General features: G+C 58.6%; 9 protein-coding genes across 9 annotated transcripts; 6 read left to right on the top strand and 3 right to left on the bottom strand.

Annotated features, from left to right (window-relative positions):
- Nucleotides 1-99: 99 nt before the first annotated feature.
- EX895_001182 (uncharacterized protein) lies at nucleotides 100-2,763 on the top strand (the record flags this gene model as incomplete). The annotated part of the gene is made up of 2 exons (XM_029881782.1): nucleotides 100-975; nucleotides 1,738-2,763. The coding sequence occupies 2 exons, from the start codon at nucleotides 100-102 to the stop codon at nucleotides 2,761-2,763; spliced, it is 1,902 nt and encodes a 633-aa protein (XP_029741870.1).
- Nucleotides 2,764-3,569: 806 nt separating this feature from the next.
- Nucleotides 3,570-4,499, top strand: EX895_001181 (uncharacterized protein; the record flags this gene model as incomplete). Its single annotated transcript, XM_029881781.1, has 1 exon — nucleotides 3,570-4,499. One exon carries the CDS (start codon nucleotides 3,570-3,572, stop codon nucleotides 4,497-4,499), a length of 930 nt encoding a protein of 309 aa, XP_029741869.1.
- A 554-nt stretch (nucleotides 4,500-5,053) lies between these two features.
- Nucleotides 5,054-8,506, top strand: EX895_001180 (uncharacterized protein; the record flags this gene model as incomplete). The annotated part of the gene is made up of 1 exon (XM_029881780.1): nucleotides 5,054-8,506. The coding sequence occupies one exon, from the start codon at nucleotides 5,054-5,056 to the stop codon at nucleotides 8,504-8,506; it is 3,453 nt and encodes a 1,150-aa protein (XP_029741868.1).
- A 188-nt stretch (nucleotides 8,507-8,694) lies between these two features.
- EX895_001179 (uncharacterized protein) lies at nucleotides 8,695-10,884 on the bottom strand (the record flags this gene model as incomplete). The annotated part of the gene is made up of 1 exon (XM_029881779.1): nucleotides 8,695-10,884. One exon carries the CDS (start codon nucleotides 10,882-10,884, stop codon nucleotides 8,695-8,697), a length of 2,190 nt encoding a protein of 729 aa, XP_029741867.1.
- Nucleotides 10,885-11,263: 379 nt separating this feature from the next.
- EX895_001178 (uncharacterized protein) lies at nucleotides 11,264-11,904 on the top strand (the record flags this gene model as incomplete). Its single annotated transcript, XM_029881778.1, has 3 exons — nucleotides 11,264-11,345; nucleotides 11,436-11,547; nucleotides 11,640-11,904. The coding sequence occupies 3 exons, from the start codon at nucleotides 11,264-11,266 to the stop codon at nucleotides 11,902-11,904; spliced, it is 459 nt and encodes a 152-aa protein (XP_029741866.1).
- A 318-nt stretch (nucleotides 11,905-12,222) lies between these two features.
- Nucleotides 12,223-14,043, bottom strand: EX895_001177 (uncharacterized protein; the record flags this gene model as incomplete). Its single annotated transcript, XM_029881777.1, has 1 exon — nucleotides 12,223-14,043. One exon carries the CDS (start codon nucleotides 14,041-14,043, stop codon nucleotides 12,223-12,225), a length of 1,821 nt encoding a protein of 606 aa, XP_029741865.1.
- Nucleotides 14,044-15,232: 1,189 nt separating this feature from the next.
- On the bottom strand, nucleotides 15,233-17,101 carry EX895_001176 (uncharacterized protein; the record flags this gene model as incomplete). The annotated part of the gene is made up of 1 exon (XM_029881776.1): nucleotides 15,233-17,101. The coding sequence occupies one exon, from the start codon at nucleotides 17,099-17,101 to the stop codon at nucleotides 15,233-15,235; it is 1,869 nt and encodes a 622-aa protein (XP_029741864.1).
- A 1,552-nt stretch (nucleotides 17,102-18,653) lies between these two features.
- Nucleotides 18,654-21,287, top strand: EX895_001175 (uncharacterized protein; the record flags this gene model as incomplete). Its single annotated transcript, XM_029881775.1, has 1 exon — nucleotides 18,654-21,287. The coding sequence occupies one exon, from the start codon at nucleotides 18,654-18,656 to the stop codon at nucleotides 21,285-21,287; it is 2,634 nt and encodes an 877-aa protein (XP_029741863.1).
- Nucleotides 21,288-21,892: 605 nt separating this feature from the next.
- On the top strand, nucleotides 21,893-25,726 carry EX895_001174 (uncharacterized protein; the record flags this gene model as incomplete). Its single annotated transcript, XM_029881774.1, has 1 exon — nucleotides 21,893-25,726. The coding sequence occupies one exon, from the start codon at nucleotides 21,893-21,895 to the stop codon at nucleotides 25,724-25,726; it is 3,834 nt and encodes a 1,277-aa protein (XP_029741862.1).
- Nucleotides 25,727-25,893: the final 167 nt, after the last annotated feature.

The following is a 25,893-nucleotide window of genomic DNA, read 5'->3' as shown; positions in this document are numbered from 1 at the left end:
TAAGCCACCGTTCCTTTAGCGGGTGCTTCAGATTCTGTCCACGTCCATAACTCGCTGTTCTCGATCCCGCGCCCCAAGACTAGCACCAAGCCCTTCAAGATGGCTCGGATCTGGATCCGAGTCCTCGCCATTCTCGCGCTGCTTTACCTCGGCCATGCTTCGCCCGTGCCGGCAATCGACGCTGAACAAGAAATCGCACCTGCAGCAGAAGGCCCACCGGCGCAGCTCTCTCAACCTGGAACCACTACATCTCCGACTAGAAAGAGAGTCACATGGGCCGATCTGGTCGAACAGCCTGCGCTTCCTGCAGCCGGTTCGTCACAGCCAGCAAGGCTGAGACCCGTGGTCGAGAGCACACTTGGCAGAGTCGGCTCTTCCGCAGATGACCCGATCAATCACAATGTGTACTGGGGCAGGGACGGGAGGCCCTACGCCAGTCGCGACGCTGCCAGCGCAACATATCCAGAGGGCTTTGGTAGTCGACCACATGCAAGTCGCCACCAAGCGGCATCGAACGGTATCCAGTCCGCAGGTTCTGCTCGAGAGATCTATCGAGGGCCAGAACCCATTGCGACAACCTACTTTGTAAACGGAAAAGCTTACACCACTTACGAAGAGGCCATCCGGGGCGAGCAAGCTGTGCGCCCTCAACATCTTGTAGGATTTCCGCCGTCGGAACGCTTCACGAGGGGCAAGCCAGCCGTCACAAAAGGCAGCTTTTGGGGTTCCTGGTTCCCCAAAAGGCGTTCCTCCTCGGAGCCTCCCCCGTTGCTGCAAAGCCAACAGACCACAATGACTACCAACTTGCCGAAGCTCGAAGGCAAACCAATCATGAAGCTCTCAGAAGATCCGAAGCTGGACAAGACTGCACTCGTAAAAGTAGCGTCCGAGCGCGATAAGCTGATCGTGGACCGGGGCAATGTTGGTGTGCAGTCTGTGGATCGAACACTCGGTGGTCATGTCGCCACAAATCTTGTGGACGCGAACACGCTTCAAAGGATTAGCAGGTCTCAGGCACAGGCGCCCAGGCAAAGGCTGGTGGCAACGGCTGGCCGAAGGCGCTCGAAGCATGGTGGGAAAACTATCTTCGGCTGCTTCCCCTGCCAGGTATATTCGTGGCCGCTAGGTAGCTGGACTCCTTCTGCCACTGGCACATCAGCGCCGCGCTGTCGACTATACTATTGTATGTTACACTCGCAGCCTCCTCTCCTCTCCTCTCTTCTCCTCGAACACGGGTGGAAACGCAGACGCGCTGGCGCCTCTCTTTCCTTCTTAATACAACCTCAGCCCGTTCATCAACCTTACCGCCTCGTGTGAAATGGGCTCAAGGCTGTGGGTGCTCCGAAACGCGTCCGTGCGGCTGCAGTTAAGAGGGAGTCGGTGACGGTGAGCAGGGTACAGAGTTGGTGCCAAGACAGCAGCCGAAGGTCGACAAGCACATCACACCATGCTCGATCGACCATATCAGCATACGCAAACTCAGCGAGCTGCAGCTGAGCTGCCTCTCTACATGTGCCAAGGTGGCTCCGCCGTGGAGTGGGGTGGGTTAGTACTTTTCGCCAGAAGCCGAGGTTGTCGTTTGGGTTTGAAACACGTGAGCTTGTGCTTAGCGATCTGTTGTGCGCACGCTCGAACGTCTCTCTGTTCACATTGCCGGTCAGCGGAGAACAATGACGTCTGTGGGGTATAAAGACTCGGCGACACGGAGAAGAGACTTTCTCGTGCCCTTCACGTTAGGTCTTGGGCAGTCATCCAGAGACACCTTACTCTGGCAACTGGGTACCTGCGCAACACCACCACCGAGACATGCTTCAAAACGCAACGCTCGTCAGGCAGCAAAGAGAGGCAGCGAAAATGACCGCACGAGGTGAAGCGGCTGCATTCGTGCTGCGTTCAGCGATCGTGGCGGTACTCGTGTTGAGCGTGGTCGCTGTCAAGCTGCCAGCCTTGGCTTCTGTGCACGAAGAGTATCCACTGCTAGACCAGCCGCCCCGACTGCATCCGCAACAAGCCAGCACCGGCACGAGGACGAGCTCGCAAAGCGTTCACTTCACCGGTCGGGCAGACGAAACAGTGTACTTTCCTCGACGAGCTACTGCCCCCGTGACGGGGCTCGTTCGTGGGCAGAACGGCAGACTGGTCCCCATCCGGCTCAACGCCCAGCTGCAGCTCTCTCCCCAGCCGATCCCGCTCCTCGCAAGCAGCTCACGTCCTGAAGCGCACGCGCACGATCCGAATGCGGCGCAGCAGAACATGCCGACCGCGACTCCTTCCACGAATGAAGAGATGCAAGAGCTGCTCCGGGCTTATCCGAACATCAGATCCACTACGTTCGAAGCAGTGCCGAGGCCCCACGCGTTCAAGCTGGCAGAGAAGTATCACGCGGTTCAACTGCCAGGCCAGGGGCTGGATGCGAAGATGATCGGAATCATGCAAGCTAAGAGGCTGCCGTTTTACGCGCAAGGGGCCAAAGGCAAGGTCTGGTTCTTCGACACCAGGGATGGAAAGAGGTATATCTACACAGACAGGATGCAGAGTTCTGACGAGACTTTCATCCGGGGCCTCTTTCCTCAGCGCTTGCAGGATGACGCCGAGTCTTCCCGAGCAGCTGAACAACGAGGCAGTAGGGATGTAGCCGGCGACGCTGGAAGACCACTGAATCAGCTAGCGGCGAGGCAACCCAGGACGGCGACCGGCGTTTCACTTGCTCGAAAGCTAGCCAACGGTATGAAGAAGTTCCTCAGTGGAGCTCTGAAGCCGTAAAACAAGGCGCACGTGCTTTCATTTGAGAAGAGAAGGTGTCCACGCTGGGCGATGGCGGTGACCGATCGTCAGATTTGAAACTTGTACAGACGATATGAAGCCGGGTCTCGTCGCCGAACGTGCGTTTTAATTGTGTCTAAGCGTGTGAGTGGTACGGCCGAATGCTGCTTATCACGGCACAATGCAACAGACACCACACTTCATTTGTTGTCACTCAAGCTCGCAAAAGACGTGCTACAAGAGCCCCACTACTTCGTCTTGAAAGCAGCGCTTGCTGCACCCCTATGCCCCACTCGGCTGACTTTGTTGCTCCCACTGCACCAGTGGCGCAGTTGCGAATACTGTACCTGCTGAGGTGTTCCTAGTCGGGTGAAACGGTAGTAAAAGCATGGGGTGCGGGCAAGTTGCTGTTGCCAATCCACCCGCTGATGACACGAGCCCGAGAAACGCGGAATGTTTCCACAGAGATGGACTGGAGTGGCCCAACCTTCTGAGTGTGCATTGTCATCCTTTCACGAAAGCCGAGATGAATGAGGGTGGCAATGCCCCACCACCAGCACATTCTGCCAACTCGGTCTCAAACGCGCCCGCTTGCTTTCCCTTTGCTCATCTTTCGCCATACATAAGCTGCTCGGGACGTTTTCCCCTTCACGCCTCGATCCTAGACACGATAGCTGGCTATCTTCCCCTCTCCTCCGCAGACTCCACTCTTGACCATCTCGTCTGTCTTTTCTGCGATCCCTCTTTCAACCAGCCACGCGCTTCAGACACATCAATACCCATCCTAAGCGTCAAGTGTTGCCAAGATGAGGGTTGGCATCTCGGTGCTAGGAGGAGCGCTAGCTGTGCTCGTGTCGATGGCAGTCCTGGCGACTGCAGACTCGACTGACCTTCCGAAAAAGACAAAGTATGTACGCCCGCCTTTTCGACCGCTGCCGGGCGTTGAGGAAGACGCCGTACTCCCAGACGCCCAGTATCCGTCGTTCGACCCGCGATACAACAGGCCCCGAGATGCGATTGGGCAAGGACTTGAACTCCCGAACTACGATCGAAAGCCTTGGTGGCAGCGATGGAAGCTGCCGTGGACTACTGGCGCTCAAGTTGGGCCGGATGACGGTATGAAAACAGTTCAACCTAGCGGGGTAGCTGTGTCTGCGTCTACCGAGGCGGGTGCGAAATCTCCCGGCGCGATCGTCAAGAACTCTGCCAACCAAAAGTCGTGGTTGCCCCAGTGGAATCTCCGCTGGCGGACCGCTACCGCGCCAACATCCATTTCGTCCATCGACCAGCTGCGCTCAGCGCTCCGATCAGGTGTATCGCGTCCAGCTCCGACCGGAGACACCCCTCACGTCCCCATCCTCCAGGTAGGCCGATCCCACACAGGCGTCAAACTGCCAGGAAACGGCTGGGACGCTCGCATCGTAAACGCTATGAGCCAGCGAGACGGCGCATTCTTAGTCAGCGGAGCCAACGGAAAGATGTGGCTCGTCGACCGAAACCGCAAGCCCATCGAGGTCGTCGAACCTTCGGATCTTGCTATGTTTTCGAAGGCTATGGAAGGATCGGGGAAAGATGCGGGTCAGCTTCAGAAGCTGGACTTGGCAGCTTCGCAAGGTGTCGCAAAGACTGCGAGCAGGGGTTCTTTCTGGTCCGGCATCGCGGAGAGTGCCAGGGGCGCAGTGGGCGCGTTGGGTGGAGCGCGATCGAGTCTCGTCCAGTATTTTCATGGTGGGTGAACACATGTCGTGAGCTCGGTTGGAGGCATACTTGTCTCACTCTCAATCCTCGAATCTCATTTCTGTTGGCCACTTTCTTGCCTTTGTGCCTGTGTTCGTATCGACTATGTCTGGTACGCAGCTCCAGGATGATTGAGGCGCGCCCACGATGACAACAGCGCATGCACCTCCTCAAGAGCGACATGCAGCACAGCTCAAACACATGCTCCAGGCTCGAGCACAAGCACGTACAGACTCTGGGTGGGACCACACCCACCTCGAAACTCGGTAGTTGCCCCTCAACCAGCCTTTGTTTGCGCAACCCATGGGCTGTGACATTGTCCGTGAACGCACAGGCGAGGTTTCATATGTGAAAAACGGGAGTGAAAAGGCTGTCGACCCCACGCGACTCATCTTTGCGGCCAGGTAGGAGGTGCTGCCCCCCTTGTGGCACAGGTACAAAAGGACGAGAGAGCCTTACCTCTCCATGAATCGTTCCGACCACCCCGTATCTACACTCTCTTTTCCCCGTACACCTCTGAAGCACACACCCACACTCCTTTGACAGGATCAGCATGACTTCAAAACACAGCTTGTCCCAGAGACGCCGGCACGGGCTGCTGCCGCTCTTGCTCGTTCTGCTTGCTTTCGTCGGTTTGATCCACGCTGCAGGCGGTTTGGGTCTGGAACCCGAACCGCGGATGCACAGGGTCGTGCGAAGGTGGTCGGGCGATCAGCGTGAAGGAGTCCCACCTCTCGCCGGTCAGCCCGTGGTGGAGGAAGGGAAGTTCGTGTCGACAAGCCCTCCGCGCAACAACAACAACCTTCGAACCATATCTGCTCCCGCCGATGCGGCGCGAATTTCTTCCACTGAAGCCGCTTCAAGTGCCGAGGCACCGCCCATTCGTAAGCCAGCCAGAACCGACTTGCAGGGTCCAAGCCAAAGCGGCCAGGGCAAAAGCGTGATCCCCGCCAATCCTGCCGACTCTGCCGACTCTGCCGTATCTTGGCCAGGGACTCCGGAGGGAAGCAACAAACAGACTGCCGACGTCACAGCAGCTGAGCACGCCGACCGTATCGGCATGACTTCTAAAATACCCCGAAGACCGGCCCAGGTAATAATCAACGAAGACGGTAAGCTGTACCTGGCCGCTGCGGATCGTCCTTCCCAACGGACACGCATTCGCTCTGCCCTGGACGAACGCGGGTCGCTTCGCAGCTCGCTCAGACGTGCCAGGTGGGCCCTCAGCGATGCATTTGCAAAGTACAAGCCCAATCGCTTCTGGAGATCCCGACAGACCGAGACTGCAGCCGCTGCAGCCTCTGCAGCCGAGCCCCGCAGGAAGGGCGTCATCGTGCTGAGACAGGAAAGCAACGGTCGGACGTGGGCGGCCAACAGTGCTGATACAGGTGCCTGGACACTGTACGACTCTGGCGCCCGGCGGGCGTCGCGGTTGCGGTGGCCCAGTGCTTGGTTTGCACGCCTCAGGTCGGCCGCCCGCTCCGCAGTGTCCAAGCTGCACCGTCGAGCTCTGGAAGGCGATCAGCCAGGACTGAGCGATACGAAGCCAGCTGCTTCTGAGGAGCAAGACACACGCACTATGCCTGCAGCATCAGAGCGCGTGGCGCCGAATTCGTTGAGCACCGCCGGTCACGCCCCCGAATTATCAGCGTCGTCGTCGTCGTGGCCGCAACCGCAACCGCAACCACCAACGTCTGGCGCGCGTGCAAGGCTTGTGCGCTTCGAGACACCACCCAAGCTCAAAGCGGATGACGAGTCTGAGGTTGAGTCCACTACCAAGCCTTCCTCGGCGCAGGCGGAAGGCAGGACGTTCTGGCAGGGTATCAGGAACCGATACCTTGGAGCAAGCGGATCGGCCGCGCGCCTCCAAGCGTCATCCTCTGAGCCCCAGCCGGTCGCAGCATACGCGACGGCTCCCGAACAAGAAGCTCCCCGTGGCAGAGATGGGATTCTCAAGCCCACAAGCTTCTTGCTCGATCAAGCCGGCTCCGAGGCTCCTCCCGATCCAGAACCTCGAAAGGCGGTCTTGCAAGCTCCGAATGTTCGTGCCAAAGGGAACCTCGGCTCTGCTGCAGCCAAGGCGAGCGGCAAGCTGTCGTCGGCGTCCCTGGCCAAGTTCTTGATCCGTAGGCCTGCTTCTTCTTCTTCTTCGCCTTCGAGGAACACCGCGCAGGCCACTTCTGTCAATACGCCAGAACGAGATGACGCGAGCCTATGGAGGTGGGGGGAGGACTGGGCCGACCCGGCAGGAGTGAGCCGAGGAGGCTGGAAGCGTCTGCCTACAGTCACAGACCCCACAGATACGCCGGTTGAGCACTCTGGTCCCTCCGAAAGCGGGTCAGTTGATGCGAAGGGCAAGACGGTCGTGGAGCCTGACGAGCGTTGGTCTGCTGGAGAAAGCTCGAGCTCGCAACCTCGACATCAGCTAGAAAGGACGCCGTCGGACCTGTCGACGGATGGAAGCTTCCACACGTCTTCAGGCTCCGAGGTGGGGTCCGAACCCGCTTCGCCACGTCGACCTCTTTCGAGGCAAGTTTCGGATGCGAAGGCGTCTGCGCTGGCAGTCAAACAAGGCTCGGCGGAGGCAATGGAGCCCGAAGCTGCGGCGGCAGAGGCGGCTTCTGGCGGTAGACTGGCAGTCGATCCGCAGTTCGAAACGATGCACGAGGAGGCAGTGGAGAAAAAAGCAGCAGAGGCAGTGGCGCCGGCGGCAGAGGCGGCTGCTCAGGGCAGGCTGTTGGTCGATCCACGGACCAAGATGCTCGTGGACGATGCGGCTCGCTTTGCACCCGGATCGAGCGGTGAAACGGATGCCAATCGCGCAACGTCTGCTGTCGACGACAGTGTTCGGGACGGCAAACACCACCCGTTAGCGCAAAGCATGGCCTTCGAGAAGCCGCCTGCCCTGTCGCTACACGACTCGCTGCGCTGGAAGCTGCACACGCTCCGCAGCGATTACCGCGACTTTGGTGCCGTGGGAAGAGACCACTCGCTTGCGCACCATTACACCACCGCCGGCGTGCCTGCCCTGTACTCGTGGAGCGACGAGCACGGCACGCCCGTCATGCCGTCCGAGGCGCGCCGGCTCGCGCAGCAGTACGGAGAGGTGCGCGTGTTCCGCAACCCCCACGACGCGTTCGACCAGTACCGCCTGACGTACGACGGCGAGCTGCGGCCGCCGGGCGATGTGCTGCTTCCTGAAACCGATCCGCACTTCCACACGTACAAGGTGCCGCGCGAGCGTGCGCTGCCCACGCCGAGAGCTTGGAGGGACAGCGGCCTGACGGACGCACAGAAGTCGGCAAGGGCCGTGGGCAGGATGATGCAGGCGGCCGACGGCACCTTGAAACCCGGCTACGGGAGCGAACGGTGGCCCATCAGGTGGGATCGCACGCGCGCCGAGTTGGCTGCGAAAGCCAGGAGCGTGCGCGGCGCGATCTCTGCGGCTCCGGATCGTGCCGTGGCGTTTGGCAAGACCGTGCCTCAGAGGGTGAGCGATATGTCGAATCGCTTGCGAGGCTGGTACGCCACTCACCAAAGTGGCGAAGCTCCATCCGAGGGTGATGCACAGCTGGGTCGGCTGGCCAGATGGAAAGAAAGCGTCCGACAGTCGTGGGCGAAGATTCGACGTCATTCGGGCGCAGATGCCATCGTTCACGCTCCTCCTTCTTCTTCCGACACTACTCCTGCTGCAGCAGCTGGACTTCGTGAGCTTCGAAGCACAGCCGATACTGCATCTACATCCGAAGCCGCGCAATCCAGTCGCCCGCCCGCGAGCAGATGGTGGCTACGCGTCGACCGAGGACGCACAGGTCGCCCCTCCGCCGCCGAATCAGCAACCTCGTGGAAGACACCATTCCGCGAGGCTGTGGGTGCGCTCGAGGGCGTCAAGAGCAGAATCACCGGCTGGCTCCCCACCAACAAGGGCGCCGCGTCCACAGCTGCAAGCCTCACCGAACACTCCCACCCGCTTCGCCGTCGTCGTCTGCATCGCCGTCGTCTGTGAAACAAGAAGCTCGGTTTTGTGTTGTTTGGATTAGAACCGTCCTTTCTCTCGCTAAGACACCGCGCTCGTTCATGTTTCTGTGAATGGCGGAACAATGCGCTGCTTCAGGTTGTGGTCTGTGTATGTGCATGCGTGTGAGAAGGAGGGGGTATCATTCTTGGGATTGTTGCCGCTGCAGTGTAAGTGTTCTAGGCCTCCGTGCTAGACCTCTTCGCTACCGCCGTTGGGTAGAACACCGCATTCGCAGACCTGATGATGTCTGCGTCACTTCCCGCTGCCGCCGCCGCCCCGCCAGCAGCCGGGTTCGCCCACTGCGCATACGTCAGCCACCTCGCACCCACCCTATCCTCAGCAACCGCATTCCCCTCTGCACTCGATTCCGGCACGCGACTCTTCCGCGGTTTCTTCCTGCTCTTCTCCCCCCTCTTCTCCTCCCGCTCCAAACGCATGCTTTCGGCAAGGGACAGCTCGCACGCCAACGCGACTCCGCCGTGGATCGGGATCAGGCTGTGGTCCGACCGCGTGGAAGAAGTAGGCCAGATGTGGAGGGGCACGTCTGCAGGCGTGAGGGGCCGCAGCTCGTTGGCGAGCCTCGTGCGGAGGTTGACCGCGTTGGCGAGCCCGCCCGTGAGCAGGAGATTACTCCACAACAGATCGGCGGCGGCTTTGGAGGGCACCGAGCGGATTGCGTCGAGGACGAGCTCTGGTAGAGGCTTTTGGTCCAGCCCGAGCGCGGTGGGGTTGAAGAGGTGTTCGATGACGCTGAAGCGTTCGGTTGTGAGGGTGAGCGTTTGCAGGTCTTCCTCGTCGTTGTCCGAGGAAGACGAGGGCGAAGATGGACGATGGGGCTGGTGGCTGGTGGTGATGGGAGAGGCGATGAACGAGGATTCCCAGTCGAGCTGTGCGTCTACGTCGGGCAGTTTGTGCTGCTGTCCGTCGGTGTCCTTTTGCGACGGTTGTTGGTACGCCCGCGGGTCTGGACCGTCGAGGATGTACCCATACCTCGCTCGGTCGCGTTTCTCTATCCCACCTCTACCGTTTGCCTGCCCGCCGTAGTCTGGCAGATTCCATGTGACACTGAACCTCTTGCCTCCTCCATATTTCGCCATGAGCAGCAAATCGTTGTATGTCCACTCGGCAGCCTCCTTGCGCTGCACCACTTGCAGTTCGCGCTGCACCTTGTCATGAGCGCCATACACCCTTTGCCCCACGGATGCTGCGACGAAGGAAGTGCGAGCAAAGATGTGCGACATGAGCCAGGACTCGTCCATCATATCGAGCTGCTGGAAGGAGAGGGTTTCCTTGAGGAGATTAATGAGCATCTTGCCTCCCAGCTCGAGGCGTCGGATGGAGGGGTATTGCGGGATGCCGTTGATGATGGGAATGGCGTGGCAGTAGGAGTAGCCGAGGTCAAGGACTAGCATGGCTTGTGGGCGTGGGATGGTAAGGATACGTGGGAGAGGGGCGGAAGAAGAGTCTGAGGCGGTGACGGCCGAGGTGGAGGTTGTGGAAGCACGAGGTGTGCGAAGCGGTCGTTTTGACGGTACAGAAGACGGAGTCTGTCGGTCTGCTGGAGGGCCTTGCTCCGAAGGTGCCTCGACCGCCTCGGCAGCCTCGACAGGCTCGACAGAGTTGGATTCTTGCTCTGCTGCCGCATGACCATCCTCAGCCTCACCTGCTCCTGACGAGCTCGAAAGAGGAAGATCATCTTGAAAGACGTCGGTGCCCAAGCCGGCGAGCGTAGCAGAAGAGGTCCTCCAGACGGCCTGTGCCCCGTAGTGTTCGAAGAGTAGCAGATCTGTAGCATGCTGCGAGTGTTCGAGATTGAAATAAGCCTCTGTGATGATCACCGCCTTCCCCTCCAGGAGCTTGCCCTTCTTGGCGGAGCTCTTGACCTGGGGCAACTTAGCGAGATGATTGGTGAGCACATGGTCCCAGATGGTCTTTTGCGCTGCCCAATCGACAACGATACCGCTCTGGTGTGGAAGACGTAGATGAAGAGCAGCATAGTCGTCGAGAAGAGTGTGGATGTGGGACGAGACAAATATCGAAGTCTTTGATCCAGGCGGTGGTGCAGTGGGTGATGTTTCGGTCGCGGGCAGGGAGGGGATGGTGTGTGGAGTGCGCGTGCGGGCGATGGCGTTGGGAAATACGTCGACGGCGATGGATTGCGCCAGGAGCGATGAGCTAATTATTGAGGATTGTGATGACTGCGAGGTGGCCGCAGAGATGGCTTGTGCAGTGAAAGGGTAAGGAATGGAAGCGATGCGGATGTTTTGTGCGCCATTGTCGATGACGATGATGTGGTCGACGCCTGCGAGCGGATCTGATGCGCTTCCAGCTGTTGCTGACGCGGAAGCCATCGTAGAAGTGGGCATGTTGTGGTACTCGACTGAGCAGTCGACAGAGGAGAACAACAGCAAAAAGGAGGACGAGAGGATGATGAGAAGAAGAGCAAGCATGTTGGACCCTGAGTCGATCCCTTTTTTCCGTTGCGGCCAAACTTTTATAGGTCTAACACTATCGAAAAACTTGCCCATCATCGCCGCTCCCTCCACACGGCAACTTTTGCTCAGCTGTCTGCAATTAGAAGATCGGGTCGACTCACATTAACTCAATCCATCCTCCTCCTCAATATCGACGCTGTTCCTCATTGCCTGCTTCGCGCAAGTCGTTATCAAAGAGGCTCTACTTGAAGCCCCTCTCGCTCTCTTCGGTCATCGAATCCGCACCTCAACTCGTCGCTCCGAGCTCACCATGTCGTTCGGACGTCCCCCTACATTCTCGGATTTCAAAGTGTCGCCCCCGGAACGAGGCTCTTTCCCGCTCGATCATGAAGGTGAGTCCTCCAACTGCCTTTCCACTTGTCAGGGTCTGTCTTCGTTCTGACTGACGACCCTCTCTCCTTCGCTTCCTTTTTCGGCGCCAGGCGAATGCAAGTCGGTGATGCAAGAATACATGAACTGCATCAAGAGCAACCGCAACGACAATGGCAAATGCAGACATCTTTCGCGCGCCTACCTGCAGTGTCGGATGGACAAGTAAGTGCACATAGGCCCAATCTCCGTCCTCTTCCTCTTTCCTGGTGTTCGGTTCACTGACCCTACCCTGCCATCCATCTCCGTCACAACAGAGGGCTAATGGATGAAGACAACATGGACAACCTCGGATTCAAGGACCTCGCGCCCTCCTCGTCAGGGACCACCAAAGCAGCCGGTGACACACGCGGTGCAGAGGGGATCGTGTCCAGCGCAAAAGCGGGAGTGGGGAGCCCCACCGACGAGCACAATCGCGGGGCGGGCGCCGGGTCGGCTCATGCCAAGGGTCAGGTCAGCAGGCAAGCCAGCAGCTATGCCGGTCACAGTCAGGGCGGGAGCAGCGGTGGTAGGCTTGTATAATGTGCACAACAAGAGTACAGGGTGTCTACTGATTTGCGAACGAGACAGTGGGGTGTGTGTGTGTTAGAACATTGTTCAGAGTCAGCGGCTGTGACATTCCAGGTGAGCTCGAGCACAGAGACAAAACATAAAAGGCGGTTCGAAATTGAGGCTTCAAAAATCACCTCGAATTCGCTCCTCATCACCAACACAATGTCGGCCAGCCTGCTCAGTCTCGCAGCATCTACACACCTCTCGCCTCTCGACGCTCTTTCAAACGGTCATTTACTGGATACGCAGTCTAATCGCTAATGGTACAAACGCCCGTCTATATGTAACTCAAGAATACTTCTCGACAAAGTCGGCATGGAACTTGCCGTACCTCTCGATAAACTCGTCGGTCTCCTTGGCCAGCACCGTGGTCCTGAAGAAGCACGCACCCGTGTCCTTCTCCGGCATCTTGCCAAACCCACTGCCCGGCACAACACAGATACCCGTGGCATCGAGCATCTCCAAGCAGTAAAACTCGTCGACCTTCTTGCCCTTCTCCTTGGCGGCCTCGTGTGCCTTCTTGGGTAGCATCACGCGCGGGAACAAGTAGAGCGCACCCTGGGCCGGTTCGACCTCGACACCTGGCAGCTGCGCAAACTTCTCGGCCATACGGTTGGAACGCGACTGCAGCGTAGCGTGGATCCCCTCGGTCTCCTGCTTGAACAGCTCGTACGACGGCTGACCTGGCGTGGGAGGCTTGACGAGCATGTCGACGCCGATCTGGCCCTGCAGCGAAGGACACAACGAGATCGAGGCGAGCTTATAGATCTGCGCTTCCACGTCGGCGTCTATGTTGGTCAACTCAAAGTAGCCGCCGCGACGACCGCACTCGCCCGAAACGCCCTTCGAGATACTGTGGAACGACACGAGCTCGACGCTGGTGGCAATGTCGTGCTCGGCAGCCTTGTCCGACGACTTGAAGTCCATGAGCACCTTCTTGAACGAGTGGAAAGGTCGCGTGTCCGGCTGATAGATGTTGACCTGGTACACCTCGTCGGCGAGCAGCACGACGCGCTTGGTGTACGCCATGCGGATGAGGTCTTGGATGTTTTGGTACGACAGACACTGGCCCGTAGGGTTACCTGGGTTGATGACGGCGCAGGCACGCACATCGACACCGTTGGCGCGCGCCTCATCGATGGAGCGCGACATGGCGTCGACATCGAGCGACCAGTCATCGAAGGGGTTCAACTGGTACTCGACGGGCTTGGCGTTGTACAATGCAAGGGCGGCGCTGTAGAGCGGGTATTGCGGGATGGGAATCATGATACCCGAATTAGGGCCCGCGATGAGCACCTGGAGCAACAACTGAACACCGCCACTAGCGCCCGTGGTGAGGTAGATGAGCTCGGGATCCGAAGGGTAGCCGTCACGCTGCTCGATAAACTCGGCGACGTGCTTGCGAACGATGGCAGCACCTTTGGAATGCGAGTAGGCACCCACACTGCCAATGTCGTTGAGCAACAACTTGGCGCGCTCCTGGGTGTCCTTGGGGAAGATCTTGTCGATGCCCGGCTGCTCCATCAACTGGGGATATTCGGTGAGCGCAGCGACCTGACGCCAGAAGGTGAGGGGCTTCTGTGCGAGGAACGGCTGTTGCTGCGGGTTGCCGATGTTGGCAGTGACGACCGAGGGGAAGGGCAGGTCCGAGCTGCCCTCAGCGATCTGGGCAGCGTACTTGTTGGCTCGGTTCGAGATCTCACCACGCACGGCATACTCGGCCTCGAGCACGTGTGGGTTGATGGTCTTGGTGGACAGCACGGGCTTGTAGCCGCTGCCGGAAGCGCTTTTGGAGGACGAGGTCGAGGCCTGAGTGGTGTATGACGACCCGTAGGTCGAGTCGACGGCCATGCTGGACGAAGAGCCGAACGAGGACGAAGATTGGGAGAGCGAGCGTTGTCTAGACTGTGTGGTCGAGGACATGGTTGCGAACGTTGTCGCAAAGGTGGACAGAGCTCGACGGGATGGCGATGAGGTCGAGGTGGCGGTGATGGAGGACGAGAGGGACGGCGCAGCGAGGGGAGAGGTGATGACGATGGAGGAGGAGAACGAGGAGGACGAGGCGGAGGCCACAGCCCGTGAGAAGGCGGCGCGGAGTAGATAAGACATGTTTGCTGCTGCTGTCAGCGATGCGGGGCGGCACTGCGAGTCAGTTGACGGGGCGCAGAGCAGGAGGTGACTAGGTCAGAGGGCCGTAGACGCAGTAGACGCACTGCGGGGCAGGTGGAGAGAAACGACCGGGAGACCGGTTGCAACGCACGGGACGAGGGTTAGTAGCAGAGCGGGTGAAAGCGAAGAAGGAAGAAGGGGCGGAAAAAAGACGTCAGAGAGTCAAAGTTGCCGAGTGGCAGACGGCCTGAACCGGATAGAAGCGAGGGCAGTCAAGAGAGAGGGAGAGAGAGAGAGAGAGAGGGAGATAGACCTTTCTCTATCTATGACCGTCTCTGTCTTTTTCGCACAGAGAAAAGGGAGAGAGAGACGCGGAAAAGACTGCAAATATACTCTCTACTGCAAATATACTCTCTACGCTTGTGCTTTTGCTTTGCTTGCCTTGCTGCCTTGAGACCGCGAAAATTTGACCGCCAGCTGCCTCTTGGCCCATTTCTGTTGCATTTCCCTTTCAGTATGTTCGTCTCGATCGTTGATGCGAGCAACGGACGGGGCAAAGGGTTGTATCATGCTTGCATTCTCCTCGACCCCGTTGCTTCATCCACCCTTTCTCCAAACACGCGGATTAGCACGGAAGAGGCCGCTTGCTCGGCTCACAGCTGGTGACCGAGAACTATTAAAAAATAAAAGAGAGAGAGAGACAGAGCTAATTGGATGGTCTCCGTCTTATTCGCCGTCGCCGCCGCCGCTTTGACCGAGTCACCCAAGCTTTCGAGCTGCAAGAACCCTGCACAGCTTGGCCAAGGCCATGTGACGACGCGTTTCTGATGCAAGCCGGAACAGGCGGACGCAACAAGCTGCCAACGAGGTTCAATGGCCGCGCTTTTCCAGCCTGCCAATCTCACATTCGAGACCGCTCGCAAAATGCTTTCGCTAGGACCCTCCCGCCTCACCCTTCATGGCAGGGTTCTCGAGAGTACTGTGACACAGACACATCTCAGTTGAGCTTCGCACTCACACGCTGCACAGACCGGAACAGTCAGAATCGAAGCTATGAGATGCTGAGATGCTTGTTGTTTTTAAGACGAAGGCAGAATGCTGGACTGGACCGAAGGCAGGGCGAACAATTGCTCTCGTAGACAGGTTTGGGTGTGAATGGTTGTGCAGCGGCGGCTCGGCTTGATCTGACTTAGTAGGCATATGATGCACGCGATCGCTTCATGGGGCGAGCCAGCCCATCCTCCTCGCCCGCGTGCTGCCCCGGCTGCTGCTCGTGCTCCGACATGCGCTTTCTATGGCTCTGCGAACGTGACAACGAGTGAGTGGTTTGCACTCGCTGCTCCTCTTGCTCTTCGTCAGCTGCCGCTCGTCTACTTTGACTGCCCTGACGCACCCGCTCATTGCTGCCGTTACAACGCTCATCGTCTTCATCGTCATCGCTCCAGTCGGTCTGGTTCAGACGCGCCAGCAGCGCATCTCTGGCTGCTTGTTGGCCGTCTGCACCCTTGCCAACTGCGCCACTGTCGCGCGTGATGCTCTGCAGCCTGGTCGAACTCGAGGGTGCCATCATCTCGCCATGCTCTCGTGCATCCAGAGCGTGAGCTTGGTATACTGGTGCACGTGCTGCTTGCTGACCAGTCGAGTGTTGGTCGCTGTGGAACGAGTCACTACTTTGGGAGCTGCGCGAGGAAGACGTGGGGCCCTGTGCAGCCAGTTGCTGCTCTCGCTGCGCTGCAATCTGTGCTACAAACAATCCGCCTCCAGTACGCGGTGCATGGCTGGTATCGTCATCGTAGCTGCTGCTGCTCGTAGCACCTCCAAACTCATCCTCGACCACTTCGACAGCGCCTGGCAGATAGGCTGTATGTGTCTGGCCGTGTCTGCCTTCCATCTGCACCGCACTGGACTGCTTTGATCCCGGGGCTTGCGGCTGGCTGGTCGAGGCATTGGGCGGCGGGAAAAGAAGCCTCGGCTGAAGTCTAGGCGGGCGTTCCGGGTTGTGGTGCGGGTTGAACTGGTTGGTCTTCGCGTACTGCTCGTCGAGTTCCGAATCGTCGTCGTCCGAATCGTACTCTGGATCTGCGTACGTGACCCTCTGACCGCGAAAGACGTAAGCGATCTTGCCTCGTTCCTTTCCTGGAATCTGCTGGGCGCGACGATACGCCGCGTGTCGATTAGGACCGTGGAATCCGTTGTCGGCTGGCCCGCCGGCGAGGAAAGGGTTCTTGGGCGTATCGCGGATGGGCATGGTCCCCGTTACTGCCTCGTTGTCGACTCTGACGCGCTCAGAAAAGGGGCGAGCAGGCCGATAGGCGAGAGCATGCCTCGGCGCTCGAGGAGGCGTGGTTGCGGTCGACGACGACGTCGAGGCCCGCGGCGTGACGTCGTGCTCGGCAGTGCGATCCAGAGCGTCGCCGTCGACAGAGCCTTCGGCGTCCTGATCACTGTCGAAGTTGTCGTAGTACGGATGCGAGTGGTGAGCGTGGCTCTCGGATTTAGTCGAGGTGGTGGGTGGACGTCGGTCTAGGAATGGGTTGTGCTCGTCGTCCGACTCGCACTCGAGACCTTTGGTAAGCGTGTCGAAGCGGTTGCGGATGGACGCAGCCGCCATGAGACCGCGCCTGGAGGTGGTTACGGGCAGGGAGGCCCGCTGATCACGTGTATTTGCAGCTTTGACGGTGTTGTACGATGAGGAGGATGCTGGTGCATTTAAGAGATCTCCCTCCGAATCGGTTCGGAAGTGGCCATCTTGGCCATCGTGCTCGGACTCATGCTGATCGTGGCGCACGTCCTTGCTCATGGGCGGTGTGAGAGGACGCTGAGCACGATCGGCGTCCGAGAGGCCGTGCTTGTGCTTCTTGACGGGGCTGCGAATGGTGTGGTCGTGCCCAAGATGGCCCGTTGGCTTTGCGTAATGAGCGGAAGAGCTGGCGGAAGGGGCATGGCCAAACACATCGGCGGTGTTGACAGCCTTATGAATGTCTTGAACGCGTGGCGGATCCGCCTTGTATGCCCTGCCGGACAGCGGAGGTGAGATGAGACCTTGTTGAATCGACATGATGAGCGTAGATTGCGCAGAGTCGAGTGAAGACGGGCCGACGGATGAGGATGGCAAGATTGAGCACGAGTGGATAGGCTCGGCCGTGTCTGTAGTGCTGCCGAGATCTACGGTGGATGTTCCGGATGATCAAAGGGGCATGGACAATGACGCTGGATGGGCGATATGTAGAGTGCGAGGAAACAAGTGTTCGAGGTGATTGGAATGGAAGAAGCCGTGGCTGACAAGGTAAGATAGTGGCGCTCGGATACGGATGGAAGCAATGCCGAGTTGGATGGATGAGCGAGACGAGGGACAGGTACCGAAAGGGGAAAAAGGGAGCAGCGATATGGGTATGATGCAGACGAAGCAGAGGATCGAGGTGAAGGATTGATGATGTGCCGAGACGATGGATGCAAACGAGACTAACAGATGAGAGTGATGGTGATGATGCAGAAGACGACGTAGAAGAGATGGAGGCGGTGGTGGTGCAGCAAGTGGATGCGTGAGGAAGCAAGGAGGCTGCCTACTCGGTACAGTGCTGCAGCTCACTGCACTGTGCCAAATCTCTTTTCTCGATGATCCACATCTGGCACACGCATGGATCACAAAAAATACAAGAGCTCACAGGGTCCCTCGACTTCCTTGGTAGCTCTCCTGGCTTGCGGGTAACCGCACGATGCTCTCGCCGACCTGGGCTTCGACAGGCGGTTTGATCATCATTTTGATATTCAGACGAGGCTCACACTCTTCCATTTGTGCTGCTGTGGATTACGATCGTCGTGCGATCAATGCTCGACTGGGAGGCCATTCCGTCCCAACGCGTCGTGCACAGGGTAAAAAATTGTGATACACGAGAGAGATTTGGACCCAGTTGGAACTTCATCAAACGCGCCTGGTCCGCTCTTCCGCCTCTCGACTCAGCTTCAGACTCTTTTTAAAGTCACATTCTCGCCTCGCGTTTTTCGTGTAAATTGGCTAGGTGTCGTCGACGCGAGTCTCCAGAGTGGACGTGTCGCGTTAATGACTTGTTGAAGCTAGAGATCGGTATCTTTTCTCTCCATCGGTGTACACAATCGGGCGACGAAACAAAGATGAAAAATTCCACAAAAGTTGGCGGCCTTTGACTGCGACGTAGATCGCATCTCGCGAGCCAAATTTCAAAGAGCACGCAAGGCAACAGAGCCGCTGCGAATTGCGCGTTTCCAATGCAATGGCATTCGTTCTGTTGCTTATCCGAAGACGCTGAAGAAAAGGGTCAGTGAGTTGAGAGCCAATTGAGTCAGACGACACACACAGAAGAATGTGAGCGAACTAGCGAGTGAGCGAAATCGTCTGTCAAAGGAAAGTGCAGATTGGCTCTGTAGCCGATCGAACCCGAATTGCCGTAAAGTGCGTCCGACCGTCCTGAAGTGGTACGTTGCCGGTCTGATCCACACTTGCCGACGCACACCCCTTGTTTGCTTTCGCATCTACTCTTCTTCCTCTTCTTCGTGCCTTCTCTAGATCTTGCACCGCAGCAACAGCAGCAGCAGCAACAGTAGCAGCAGCAACAGTAGCAGCAATAACAAACATGTCGTCTGCATCGTCCTTCGCTGCGCTCAAGGCGCAGAGAGACGCGCGACGCAATCCCTTTACTGCTGCCGCTGCGGGTGATATGGGCCCACCCGCCCCACCATCGTCGGCTGCTGTTCCGACCCCAACGAGCAGTCGTCAGCCCCAGACCGCTCCCATCTCGACGCATGACGCTACGGGCACGGACATCCAGGACGGCATCAGCCAACGAGCGCCACCATCTATCCCGGCTCAGCGTGCACAGAACCAGAAGCCAGAGCCTGGTGCTGCAGGCAGTCGTGTGAGGTTACCGGACATCCAAGACCTCGAGCTCCGCTTCGACGTCTACTCGAGCGAGCGCGCACTCTTCTATGCTCCTCTGCCCAAGAACGGCCCAAGACCGGCCGACTTTTCCACACCAAGCTCCTCTTCCGCCTTTTCGCCCGCCAACACCTCGCGCTCCCTTTCCGGCTCGCTCTCGTACTCCTCCTCTCAGCTCCTCTCGAGCTCTTACTCGGCTCCAGGCGGTTGGGCTGCAGCTGGAATCTCGAGCTGCCGACCGGGAGACGTACTTCTCCGTGTGCGTCCTGAAGTGGCAGTCCTCTCCACCGCTCTGCTCGATCAGCGCTGTTCGGCGTGCTATTCGCCTCCCATCTCGGACGCCTCAGCCGCTGGTAAACTGCAGCGATGCTCTGCGTGCAAGGTGATCCGCTACTGCTCGTCTGCTTGTCAGAAACGCGATTGGCCTGCCCATCGCGACGAGTGCAAGGCGCTCAAAGCCATCCAGCAGCTTCACACCTACCGCACAGCTCTGCGTCAGCAGCGCGAGCTGGACAAGCGTCTCGCAAGCAGATTTACCCAGAGTCAAGCAGCAAACATGCCGTTTGGTGTTGGCTCGTTCCAAGACAATGACGAGGTAATGGCCCCCGCAGCTGCCACAGGTCACCGTCAGGGAAACGACAGCGACGGCGAGGAGGACTTCGCCAGCAGTCAAGACCGTCTTCGTCTACCGAGCTCCATGATGCGTGCGCTTGCTCGATGGATATGGGCTCGTAGTCGTGTCGGCACGGGCGGTAAGGATAAGGTTAGAGGCGATGGCGGTGACCTGCTCGAGCTCTGCTCGCATCGCGAACGATTCGCACCGGAGCAGCTTCAGCAACAGGCACAGCTCGCCATCCACCTCGCGCAGTACCTTACCGCAGCTGCGCGTGCCACAGCGACGTTTGCACCCGTCTCCAAGGGCGGTGAGGCCAATTTGGACGATGTGATGCAACCCGACGCCACCTTTTCACAGGGTGACGCATTGCGAACGCTCGGCATCGACTCGGCCACCGAACTGCTCGACCTGGTGTGCCAGTTCTCGAGCAACTCGTTCACGCTCACCGACAGCGATCTCAACCCCTTGGGAGTATGCATGCATGCCAGCATGGCCATGATCAACCACTCATGTACACCCAACGCCGCCGTGGTGTTTCCGTTTGGCGGTGCTGCCAAGAGTGGCCAGCAAAAGTGGAGGGATGGAGAAGACAAGATCATGCAGCTGGTGGCGTTACGTGCGATCGAACCGGGCGAGGAGCTGCTCATTTCGTACGTCGATATTGCCGACACGTACGAAGAGCGACGCAGCTACCTCAAGAAGCGCTACTGCTTCGACTGTCGATGCGACCTGTGTCGTCAGAGCCATGCCAAGCTGTCACCGGTCAGCTCGCAACATCCCTTTGCGTCGCCGTTGTCCTCGTCATCGTCGTCTTATCAGGGATTTGGGGTGCGTCCTCCGCAGCCTTCCAACTGGATTGACCCTCGACGTGCAGTGTGGTGTCCGCAACGGTGTGGTGGCTGGATCGATGGATCTCCGTTCGAGTCGCAAGTCAATGTTGCTGCCAAGTGCAACAAGTGTCATTTGCTGTCCAATCTGACTCCGTCCGACGTGGCAGAAGATACCCGTCAGGCGCGAGAGGTTCTCGCGCAAGCATCGCAAGTGTCAGCCAGGGGACAGGCTGAGGCAGCTTGGACACGATGCGCATCGGTGTTGCCGTTGCTGGTGGAGCGATATCCGCCTTCGTGGCAGCCTCTGTTCCAGCTGCTGAGACTGGCGACAACGTGCTTGATCGAAGCGGGTTCGTCGTTGCTGACGCAGCCGTCCGAGCTTGCCTCAAATATCGAGGCCGCAGTGTACTGCTTTGATGAAGCTGTAAGGATGCAGATGATGGTGGTAGCAGGCACACAGGCGTCCAGCACGCCCATTTACCCCAAGGGCCACCCGGCGAGAGCCATTGCTGTGGCGACGTTGGCCAAGCTGGTGCTGGCGCAGTTTGATCATCCGCATCGTCTCGATTCACAGCGAACCAACGAGGAGGCTCTGCAAACAGGAACAGCCGTAAACGTCCCAGTCTGCCGAGCCGCCGTCGAGCAGACAGCCGCTCAAGGTGGCACAACACTCTCTATCCTCCGAGACCCACCCAGCGTGCCTCACGAGATGCGCGTTGAGCTGGCCAAGCAGGTGCTCACCCAGGCCATCGACGAGCTCGACATTGGCTTTGGACGCTCCAACCAAGGGGGCTGCACAGGTCGAGAGATGCGCACAGCCCTCAACGGCATGCAAACCGAGCTGGCAATGCTTGCTGCCCAGACCAGCTCGTTGTCCGTGTCGTAGCCAAGAAAGTAAGAGCCGTAGAGGTGTTGCTTTGTAACTCAGTGCCGAGCTAACACCTTGTGTGTTTCTAGAGCATCGACGCGTCTGTGCTAAACGCGACTCTGAGCTGAAAGGGTGCGAGGGAGAGAGAGCGAGATAGCGACTTTTCTCTGCTTCTCTCGAGACTGAGAGACGCGCGCTTCACATCCAATACTCTTTTTGCGTTTTCGGAAGGCGGCAGAGATTCACGACAAAGTTAGCCAGATTCGCCCAGCAGTGCAGCTCTGAGACCAACGCTGCGCTGCGCTCCGCGAGTATCGAGCAGATGCGCAGCTCCACACTCGACTCGACGCGCCTCTCCTCACTCTCAGATCCACTTGACCGCATCGCCCTCCTTCCCTCGTCATCAACACCATCCACGCCTTTCCTACCATACAGCTGGGCAACCACAACCCAATTCGCATCATACGATACACCGGAGAGCTCGCATCTCTCCGCACTTGATCCCGTCGATCCACAGTCCTATTAGGGCTACGCGACATCAGATCACGCATACGAGGGAAGCCGCCCCGACGTTGAAGCGCCGATCCTCTTTTGGATCTCACCAATATACCTCTTGGCCTGTCATGGTGACCGCTACATCCACTTCCAGCTCTGCGGGCTCTTCTACCACTGCTCCTACTACGCGCAGGGCAGCGCTCGCCCGTCTTTCACTCAAAGGCAAGCTCTACCAAAAGGGAACTTCCACAGATGCGCTACTCAAACGCGTGCGTCAGGTTCGCACCGAACTCAGCGAGATGGATCAGGATGCCGTCGACGTCAACTCGCTCAGGGACATCTGCAAGGAGCTTGTCACACCGGCGCTGATGCTTCATAAAGACAAAGCGGTCAAGGCCAACGTTGCCTGCTGTCTAGCCGACATGCTCCGCCTCTTTGCTCCCAACGCGCCTTTCACCCCTTCGGAGCTGCGTGATATCTTCCAGTTCTTCCTTCATCAGCTCACCATGCCGCAAGCCGGACTCTCCAAACCCAACGGCCCGCAATTCCCCGAGTACTTCTACCTCCTCGAGAACCTCAGCAACGTCAAATCCGTCGTGTTGATCTGCGACCTCGCCAATGCGGACGAGCTCATGACCGAATACTTCAAAGGCTTCCTCGATCTCGCGCGGCCAGATATGTCCAAGAACGTCGAGATCTGCATGGCCGATGTGCTCGTTCAGCTCATCGACGAATGCGTCACCCTCCCATCCGAAGTGCTCGATTTGCTCCTCGCCAACTTCACCCCCAAAGCCATCAAGCACAACCCCTCGGCACATCGCATCGCCGTCGAGGTCTGCTCCAATACCAAGGATCGTCTGCAGAAGAACGTCGCCCAGTACTTCAACGAGGTCATGATCTCCGCCACGCAGGAAGACGACCAGGACGAACGCCTCGAGAGTCTACAGAGCGCCCACTCGCTTATCGTGCAGATCAACCGCGTCGTGCCTTCGCTGCTCCTCAATGTCATCCCACAGCTCGAAGAGGAGCTGCGAGCCGAAGATGTCCAGCTTCGCGTGCTCGCCACCAAAGTGCTCGGCCAGATGTTTTCTGAAAAACCCTCGTCCACAGCTGCCGAGAGCAGCGATCTGGCGCGAAGATACGTCGGCACTTGGCGGGCATGGCTTGGCAGAGCCAACGACAAGTCGTCCAGCTTGCGTGTCGTCTGGGCCGAAAGCACCCGACCCATTCTCGTTCACCACCCAGAGTTACGTCACGATCTCACACCCATCCTCGAAAACAAGCTGCTCGAGCCCGACGAGCGCGTGCGTGCAGCCACTGCCAAGATGCTTGGTTCGCTCGACTACGAGACGGCGCTGCATCACGTCGAAAAGTCGGTGCTGCTCAAGTTGGCGGATCGATGCAAGGACAAGAAGACATTGGTGCGCAAGGAGTCGCTCGAGGCCGTCGGCAAGCTGTTCGACATGGCGTATTCAGAGATCGACAACAACGACCCTGCTGCGATTCAACAGTTCGCATGGATCCCGCAAGAGGTGTTCAAGTGCCTGTACGCTGGTGGCATCGATCTGCAGATCCTTGTTGCCGCTACCGTGGAAAAATACATTCTCCCCATTCCTGCCAACCTCGACGATGATGAGGCGGCATGGACGAACCGTCTCTTGCTCGTCATGAAGTATCTCGAGCCCGAAGCAACCAAGGCGCTGCTTCGCATCAGCAACCTCATCTTTGCGCGTCCAGCCTTACCCGACCATTTCCTCGATTGCTGCGAACAGTACAACGGAGGCGACGTTGCACCGGGCAAGGACTCCAACGTGGTCAAGACGGCCATGGCCGATCGCATCCGACGCTGCGCCACGCTCTTTGCCGACTCGGAGCGTGCCAAGACCGATTTGCACGCCTTTGCCAAGCTGAACGACACGCGCATCTACCGTCTCATCCGCACCTGCTTTGATCCGCAGACCGATCTCAAGACGGCGGTCAAGAGCCGTAACGATGCGCTGCGACGCGTCGAGAATGCCAATGCCAGCATGCTCGATACGCTCACCGTCTTTATTCGAAGCGGCTCTTACTTTATCCTGAACCGGTCATCGGTGCCGACGCTCATCCGCAAGCTTTCGCACACTTCTTCTGCATCTCAACAGCGATCCAAGGCGTCAGCGTCGTCGTCGTCATCTCAGTCGCAGGGCGGAAGCGAGCTCAGTGACGCCGAGACCCATCGCGCTTCGGCCAATGAGCTGCTCGAGTTTATCGCCAAGCGATGTCCCGCTATGCTGGCGATGCACGTGCCGGAGCTGTGCAAGGCGCTGTTTGACGAGTCGAACGCGATGCTGACCCAGACCTGCTTGCAGGGGCTCGCTGCGGTTGCGCAGTGGAATGCGGCCAAAGTGCAGCTTGACAAGAAGGCGGTGGAGCGGTTGGCGAAACTTGTGCTCAAGGGTACACCGTTGCAGGCCAAGTTCGCGTCCAAGCTGCTGGCGATCGTTGCGACGGGTGGAGCGCGCGGCGGGCGCAAGGCGGCCGGACAAAAGGCGGGCACGCCGGGCACATCTGTGTCGAGCAGCGTTGCGTTTGGCGTGCTCGAAGAGGTGCTCGACTCGCTCGCCAAGCATCTTGCCACCGCCAAGCCCGAGCGACAGGTAGCGATCCTGTACAGCTTGGCGCAGCTTTTCAAGCATGCACCGGATGCGTCGGAGAACGTCAGTAGCACCGTTGTGCGCACCATCCTGTCGGACATCCTGCTCAAGCCGCTGCCGGCGTCCAAGGCCAAGGCGTATGCAAATGGAGGGGAGGACTGGATCGAGGATGCAGCGGTAGACCACGAGTTGCGCGCCAAGCTGCTGTCGCTCCAGGTGCTGACGAGGCGGTGCGAGGCGTTTGGCGAGACGGACAGTGCCGGTGATATGGCCAAGCCCATTTTCAGATTGTTGTGGGCGGTGGTTGGTGCAGGCGAGGCGAAAGCGCTGGGTACACCCGCCGCGGCGAAATCGAGGATGCGGCTGCAGGCGGCTGTGTGTGTGCTCAAGCTGGCGCGTCATCCGAGCTACGATGCGTGCATTGGGCGCGAGTATCTCGATCTGGCGTTCACGGTGCAGGACGAATCGTTCAATGTGCGATCGAGGATCCTGCACAAGCTGCTGAGCTACTTGCAGGCACGCAGGATCGACGGCCGCTTCTTGGCCATGGCGTTCCTGGCGGCGTATGATCCGGAGGACGAGAACCGCAACATCGTGCTGCGGTACTGCCAGTCGGCATCGCGCGCTATGCCGGCGGAGCAAAGGCTGAAGTATCTGGATGTATCGTTCGTGCGGCTGCTGCATTTGCTGGCGCATCATCCGGACTTCTCACGAGAGACGAAAGAGGACATGGTGCAGTTTGTTCGCTACCTGGAATTCTTCTTGGATGCGCTGGCGAGCCCGGCGAACGTGTCGTTGTTCTTCTACCTTGCGACGCGAGTCAAGGGAGTCAGGGATGCAGAGAGCCAGGGCGCTAGCGAGGGGCTGTATGCCTTGTCCGAATTGGCGCAGCTGGTGATCAAGAAGAGGGCGGCGCAGTGCGGCTGGGCGATCGAGAGCTATGCCGGCAAGGTCACGTTGCCCGGCGACATCTTCAAGCCGCTGCCGAGCAGGGACGTGCAGCGCGAGATCTACGAGCGGCAGTATATGCCCGCGGATCTAGTGCGACAGCTGAGCGAATTCAAGGTCAAGCCTGGCAAGGCTGGTGGAGGCGGGGGTGGAGTGGGTGCGGGAGGAGCAGGCGGTGCCAAGTGGAGCGTTGCGAACATCTCGACTAAGCGCAAGGCGGTGAGTGGGGGTAAGAAGGGGAAGAGTAAGAAGAGTAAGAAGAAGAAGAGGAGCGAAGATGAGGACGACGACGACGAGGAGAGCGAGCTCAGCGAGCCAGACGAGGACGAAGACGAGGACGACAAGGGCAACGAGAGCTCGGATCTCAGTGAAGAAGAGTAGACGTTGGGCTTTCCGACCAATTGATTCAGCAGAGCCGGGACTATTGTACAATGAAGATACCGATTTCGTGTCATGATCCATGTCTGGTCTGTCGAGCGTCTGTCCAAACATGCATGAGGACTGCCAACGAAGCGTGTTGTGACATTCCAGAACGCGCGGCTCGGATA

The sequence above is a fragment of the Sporisorium graminicola genome, chromosome SGRAM_10 (genome assembly GCF_005498985.1).
Source record: "Sporisorium graminicola strain CBS 10092 chromosome SGRAM_10, whole genome shotgun sequence".
Lineage (NCBI taxonomy): Eukaryota > Fungi > Basidiomycota > Ustilaginomycetes > Ustilaginales > Ustilaginaceae > Sporisorium > Sporisorium graminicola.
Note: the sequence above shows the minus strand (reverse complement) of the source record. Positions and strands in the feature narration are given on the sequence as shown.